Genomic DNA, 7500 nt, shown 5'->3' on the forward strand with positions numbered 1-7500 from the left:
ACAGTTTAACACACACACAGCAGTTTCAAACAACAGGCATGTGATTCTCACATCTTCAGTTTAACCTGAAATTGCCATCAGCGAGCAAAGCTGCCGTTCATACCTACTTTTAGGCGGTGATTTTGACGAACACTAACAGTCACAAAACCCTTTCAGCTGGGTCTTTGAAATATACAGAAACTTTAACGTTATGTCTGAGTCATCAACAAAATCACACAATCTTCCTCAAGAAAAATGTGTTGGAAAGAAACTAGCAGGCTCACATACAGACAGAAATGTGACACTTGAAGGTAATGTTGAACTTTCGCAGTGAATTCATACCTCACAATCCAGTGGCATTTTTGGTGTTTATAAGTCACTTATATCAAAGTAAATAATAATACTTGTGACATTAGCTGACAGATTGAACCCCAAAATTAAGCATAATTAATTAATTTAGTCATTTGATTGAGGAAAATAGCTGCCATAGTTACCTCCCTTTGCAAACAGAAGTGTAGTTGTCTTCCTTTTAAGTTGAGCTAACAGGTTTTTTTTCTTAACCCCATGTAAATAAAACGCTTCCGTACAGTTCATTCTGAAACTTGAATGGAAAGTAAAATGACTTTCTGCTTACTAATTAAAAGAGCTAGGTCTGCAAAATGACAGGCTTAGATTGCAGTAGAAAAATGTCCCTGAATTTACAACGCTAAAGTTCAACATAGCCTTGCAGTAAAAATATGTACTGTTTTGGGATTGTTCAGTCTGTCGTAAATAGTGGCAAAGGTTTCTGCCGTTTCAACAATTGCACACTCCACTGTTTGTGCGACACACTGGCACCTTTAAATAAGAAAACCCCAGAAACCATTTTTTTTTTTTTTTTGCGAATTCAGCTAATCTGTGGGAAAAGTACTTTGTAATGGGCTGGCATGTGAACCATGTTAACACCAACTATCAATCACTCCTCTTTGTACAATTACTCTCCACAATTTTCCCTTTGAATTTTTTTTTCCAATCAGACAATCAAGACACTGTCACATACACACAGAGATATGTACACAGATATGGGGCGGGGACATAGCTCAGTTGGTAGCGTGCTGGATTTGTATACAGTTGGCCGCTGTCAGCGTGAGTTCAAACCCACGTTCGGCGGAAATTTATTTCTCAGGGTCAACTTTGTGTGCAGACTCTCTTCGGATCCCACGATTGACAAAAGGGTCTTTCCTGGCAAAATTGCTTAGGCACAGTTAATAATTGTCTACCTATACCCGTGTGACTTGGAATAATAGGCCGTGAAAGGTAAATATGCGCCGAAATGGCTGCAATCTACTGGCCGTATAAAATTTCATCTCACACGGCATCATTGCAGAGCGCCTAGAACTGTACCCACGGAATATGCGCGATATAAGCGTCCTATTGATTGATTGATTGATACACAGCAAAGGAATTCCAATGTAAACTGGCAGTTTCAATTCCAGCTCATCTTTTGCTGCACACCTGACGTTTTAAAACGTAAGAATCAGCTGAGTGTAGTCTTTTGCTTTTCTCTTCAATATTATTTTCATTGATATTTATACCAACAGCATAATCAGGGGCGTTTCTCAGGCTCACGACATGTACTTAATCACTCTTATGGCATCGGGGGCGGGGATGTAGCTCAGTCGGTAGCGCGCTGGATTTGTATCAAGTTGGCCGCTGTCAGCGTGAGTTCGTCCCCACGTTCGGCGAGAGATTTATTTCTCAGAGTTAACTTTGTGTGCAGACTCTCCTCGGTGTCCGAACACCCCCGTGTGTACACGCAAGCACAAGACCAAGTGCGCACGAAAAAGATCCTGTAATCCATGTCAGAGTTCGGTGGGTTATAGAAACACGAAAATACCCAGCATGCTTCCTCCGAAAGCGGCGTATGGCTGCCTAAATGGCGGGGTAAAAACGGTCATACACGTAAAAGCCGAGGGAGTTTCAGCCCATGAACGAACAAACAAACAAACTCTTATGGCATTTACACAACATTTCTGCCTCCAAAACACAGTGTTCAAATATCCTTCAAGAAATGATACCAAAGTAATGCTCACAATCACACAGTATGTTCAATTTGAGTCTCATGTCAATAATGAAATGATTAATGAAAAATGTTTGAGAAAAATAAAAACCATACGTACACATAACACCGACTCAACATACGAGTCAAGTTTAGTGAATACTTGGCAAGCCAGTCAATAAGTGTAGAAATGAGTAATTAGTTCATGAGTAAACGATTCATGAATAAGTATTTATGCAGAGGACACGCAGCTAGTTACTGCCCAGAACGGTAAACTCGCTGACTTGAGGTAAAAGATATTGAATATTGACACACTCTCATGGAGTGTCTGGAATCAAAATTCTGCCCAAAATAACATGCACGTGGTGATGGGAGAAATAAAACAATGAACCACTACCACTTGTTCACATGTGCAATGAAGGCAATTTATCATATCAAGAGCAACAGCAGCACGTTTTTTTCCACAGACAACAACAGGCCTACCTCCTTCCCCAAAGCAATTCATGGCAGACAGAGAGACAGAGAGAGACAGAGAGACGCAGAGACAGAGAGGAAGAGAGACACGGAGAGAGAGTCGCCATACAGGGAGACAAGACAGAAACACAGAGAGAGGCTGGGGGGAGGGAGGGTGGCGCAGAGACAAGAGAGAGAGAGAGAGAGAGAGAGAGAGAGAGAGAGAGAGAGAGAGAGACTTAGACCATTTTATTGACATAAAGGGTAAACATTTTAAGCCAAGGGCCTAATCTTACAACGTGCCTGAGAGAGAGAGAGAGAGAGAGAGAGACAGAGACAGAGACAGAGACAGAGACAGAGAGATACAGAGACAGAGATAATGTATCACAATATTCCAACATTATTCTAGAGTTATTCAGAAGTAAAATTATACATTAAGAGACATTTGCCATGGACACTTCCAGGTTCACTCTAGCCTTACATTTCTTGCAGTATTTAACACCACTGGCGTATGTGAACCCTACGCAAACGCTTCAGTCAACCACGTGTGTGCCCCACACGCATCCACCCACCGCTCAAAATACTCTAAGATGTGATCCAGAAGTAAACAGTTTATGTTGCTGCTTAACCACAAAGGGACAATTATACCAAAGCATTGATCGTTCTCCTCAGAGCGAGTTTCTTTTAACCACTTAAAATTAATTCTTGATTTTGTTCTCAAACACACACACACACACAAACGTCATCAAGCATGCCCACTCAAACCCCATGCTCCAACTTACTTCATTCTTTCTTTATTTGGTGTTTAACGTCGTTTTCAACCGTTCAAGGTTATATCGCGACGGGGAAAGGGGGGGGGGGGGGGGGGATGGGATAGAGCCACTTGTTAATTGTTTCTTGTTCACAAAAGCACTAATAAAAAAATTGCTCCAGGGGCTTGCAACGTAGTACAATGTATGACCTTACTGGGAGAATGCAAGTTTCCAGTACAAAGGACTTAACATTTCTTGCATACTGCTTGACAAAAATCTGTACAAAAATTGACTATATTCAAGAAACACTTAACAAGGGTAAAAGGAGAAACAGAATCCGTTAGTCGCCTCTTACGACATACTGGGGAGCATCGGGTAAATTCTTCCCCCTAACCCGCAGGGGGTCTTACTTCATTCACACACACACACACAGACAGATGACAATCATCATCACAAATAACGACCATATCCATTAAACACAAGTCATATTTAACCACAACAATCTTCTGTATATAATCAGCATGTGTTACTTACGGCTGCCTAGCGTTTCATCAAGTGCATCTGTGTGCAGTCAACTTTTGCTTTGCACAATGTTTGCCACACACAACACACTTCATTACAGGAGCAAATGATAAGCCCAGGCTCCTGATCTGGTCAGAGTTGGCCCGGGCCAAAGGGTCGAGCAGTGAATCAAACAGCTTCTCAACAAAACACTTGCTCGAGACTTGAACCACAATAACATGTCATAAATGTCAGTCTGCATGTCATTCAAAATTCATGTCCACACACCTAAACACATACACAGAAACAGCATACCATCATTACCAAATATCAACATTTCATAACAAATGTAGACACGTGCAGACTCACAGGCAAAAAGACGGACTGAAGGACACATTCACGTGCACACCAACACGCGCCAGCATACACGAAGGCTGAACCTCTCTTTTCCACATAATTCTGCCCTTTATACATATAATTATATACACATACATGCTTCAACACTCTTTCTCTCTCTATCCCGGACACTTCCATTAAAAAAACATACTCTCTTCCTCACTCTCAGTGTCCCATACATTTCCCGCACACACACACACACACACACACACACACACACACACACACATGCACACACGGACCCACACACCCACACAGAGCACACTGCGGCATAATAAAAAGCAGTTAGCACCAAAATCACAGAAGTGGCCCGTCACTAGGGGGGAGGGGTGGGGTCAGTTGAGCGTGCCCCGACAGGAGGGCGTGCCACACAAGCAGGGGATTTTCTGGTCCTCGATGGGGAACTTGTAGTCGTAGGTGATCTCCTCATTGACGTCAATGTCGCGCTTGGAGTAGATGACGATCTTCTTCTGCGACTCCATGGTGATGATCTTGGCGTAGCAGTTGGGCTGTCAAACACACGAGTACTGGGAGTCAATATTGCGCAAACAGTAAAGGACAAAAAACGTGCAGTTTAAAAGCACAACTACTGGCAATATCAAAAGCTATGGGATAAAATCAAATAAATGGCCATATACCTTCTGCACATTTCTGCCTGAAAGGCAGATAGCAACCACTTTCTGCTGTATAGACTATATATGCAATGTGCAAGGGTGCATGCATGGTGGCAATATTGTTCAAGCCTTATGAAACATGAGATGATAGAAACTCTCTCTCAGTTTACACCTCTACTTCTGCCCGTACGGTGCTTGACAAAATACTTTTACAACTTGTAAATTTACGATGTTGGGAACTAACTGTGTTGGGTTTGTATGGGTTGTGAAAGAGTGAATGGTCTTGCTGTTAGTGAGGCAAACTTTCCCACCAGACCTTATAGCCCAGTCACTAGTGAGGGGTGGACAAGGAGCACAGTCATGTGCAAGGGTGCAACCTGGAAAATTCCAAAAACCGGCAAAAGTTGGGGTCCAGCTTTTTTAGTATTTAAAATGCCAAAAAAACCCCTCTCCTGGAACAAAAACATCGGCAGCCGATGAAACCAAAATCCGGCTGCCGGCGTGTAGCCGGCAGAGTTGCACCCATGCACGTGGAAAGTTTTGCCTTAATAAAAGCAAGAGTATTCCCTCTTCCACCGCCCTTACAAATCAGACAGAGTTATTTGGGGAGTTCGTCTACTCTTGCTTCAGGCCAAGCAAAGCATGTTCATTGGATAACTATACCAGGCAATCCATTCAAGGAAGAATGAGTTTCAAGGAAATAAATAACGCCGGGGGTCCAGGGTGCCACGTAGGTCCCCTGGCGGGGTCCATGGGCAGGAATCTGAAGCATTTTGGCCTTGTAACTATGAATTCAACCACCCTCTGGTAAAAGATAAATTGTGCACGTGAAGAAAATCACTATTTTGTTCCTCGGTGTTTTTTTGCATTTGATTGCCCGCTTTACTCACAGAACAGCTGTGGTTGATGAAGCGTGCCAGGTTGCCGTGCATGGTGGCATCGATGATGGTCTCGTGGTCCACACGGAACAGGTAGCTGGATCCGATGCCAGACTGCTCGTACTGCTTCTCTCGTAGATCCGCCACGGATTGCCGCACCGAGATTCCCACGTACTCAATGACCATCTCGTCGGCGAGGATTGGCTCCAGGGCAAACAGACCCCAGTCGTGAATACCGCTCTTGGCAAACCTCAGCAACTTCTTGCGAGTCTGAAAAAAACAAAACAGAGATATTTTACTATCTTTGTGGAGTGATTGAATGAAATTGAAAGAGTCCGCCTTAAAGTGATGTTTGGAAAGGTTAAAAACATGCAGGTGTGTCAAAAAACTGAAGATAAGTGATGATTACTTTATCTCAGTTTCCCTCTCTTTTCTGCATGACGTATTTGCTTGTTCCTTGGTTTTCACTACCTACCACCGGGGCGGGGATGTAGCTCAGTTGGTAGCGCGCTGGATTTGTATTCAGTTGGCCGCTGTCAGCGTGAGTTCGTCCCCACGTTCGGCGAGAGATTTATTTCTCAGAGTCAACTTTGTGTGCAGACTCTCCTCGGTGTCCGAACACCCCCGTGTGTACACGCAAGCACAAGACCAAGTGCGCACGAAAAAGATCCTGTAATCCATGTCAGAGTTCGGTGGGTTATAGAAACACGAAAATACCCAGCATGCTTCCTCCGAAAACGGCGTATGGCTGCCTAAATGGCGGGGTAAAAAACGGTCATACACGTAATATTCCACTCGTGCAAAAAACACGAGTGTACGTGGGAGTTTCAGCCCACGAACGCAGAAGAAGAAGAAGACAACCTACCACCAACAAACTCACATACAACCTCTAATGCAGGAGGAAAAACACCAAATAAATGACAAAAACACACACAGGCCTGAAAGTGGCAAGTATGTTACTCGCCATGGCAAGTAGAAACATGTAACTGGCGAGTAGAATTGTTCATCTACTCGCCAAATGCGAGTCAAGTTGCTGAAACAAAGTGTTGGTTTGGCTAGTAAAGTTTGCTCTTGGCAAGTAAATTTTCAGAATCACTAGCCAAAGGCGAGTACACAATTTGTTGGACTTTCAGCGCCGACACATGAAACACAAACAGAAAGACAAAGCAATCTGAAACATTTTTTCAGCTGTTGTGTGGTCTGTCTTGAATGCAGTGTAATCAATAGAGAATACTACATGGCTTGCTGTGTCGTACCAGATTTACACGAGTTGTTTTTTTAAATATTGAACTGCGAGCGAAAGCGAGCTGTTCACTATTTGAAAAAGCAACGAGTGTAAATCTGGTACGACACAGCAAGCCATGTAGTATTCTGTTTATCCTACATACTGTACTTACGTGTATTTTACTGAAAATGTCCTGCATTCGATGCAGCTAAATTGAAGACGCTTGTTTTGGAACCTCGATCTCTTCTAAAGCCTCGTGCAATCTATTACGTCAAAGCAAAGAAACGTCACTCTGAAAGTGTGGCGTGACGTGTTAGTTCTAAAGATTCATCGAGGGTAATTAGCGAGCGCAATTTTTTTTCTTCTATAATGACGTTTGTCTCGGTGACTTTGGCATCATAAGCAGTGGAAAAACAGGTCCCTGCCAGACTTGCTTGACATGACCTCATTTACATGATATACACACGTGTGATTTGAACGATTATTATCTCACGGGTGTCTCTCTCACGTATGTAGGATAAATAACAGTTAGAAACACCAGTGGGTGTGGAGACTCTGGACAGACAAGGGTCTCTCCAACAAGCAATGAAACGATACGAACACTGTGACCAAACAAGCAAGGCTCTTTTCAATAACTCCCACTTTGATAAACAAATACAGTGGA

At 43.1% G+C, this 7500-nt stretch overlaps 1 protein-coding gene across 1 annotated transcript in view; it reads right to left on the reverse strand.

Moving 5' to 3' along the window:
* Positions 1-7500, reverse strand: part of LOC138976640 (histone-lysine N-methyltransferase SETD1B-A-like) — a 32533-nt gene that overhangs the window by 1647 nt on the left and 23386 nt on the right. Inside the window, exons 16-17 of the mRNA XM_070349509.1 lie at positions 5624-5881; positions 1-4628 (exon numbers count right to left, since the gene is read on the reverse strand). The exon at positions 1-4628 is cut by the window's left edge and continues 1647 nt beyond it. Coding sequence (XP_070205610.1) covers positions 4455-4628; positions 5624-5881 — 432 coding nt within the window. The 3' untranslated portion in view covers positions 1-4454. The remainder of the gene's footprint in view (positions 4629-5623; positions 5882-7500) is intronic.

The sequence above is a fragment of the Littorina saxatilis genome, linkage group LG9, assembly GCF_037325665.1.
Source record: "Littorina saxatilis isolate snail1 linkage group LG9, US_GU_Lsax_2.0, whole genome shotgun sequence".
NCBI classification, from domain to species: Eukaryota; Metazoa; Mollusca; class Gastropoda; order Littorinimorpha; family Littorinidae; genus Littorina; species Littorina saxatilis.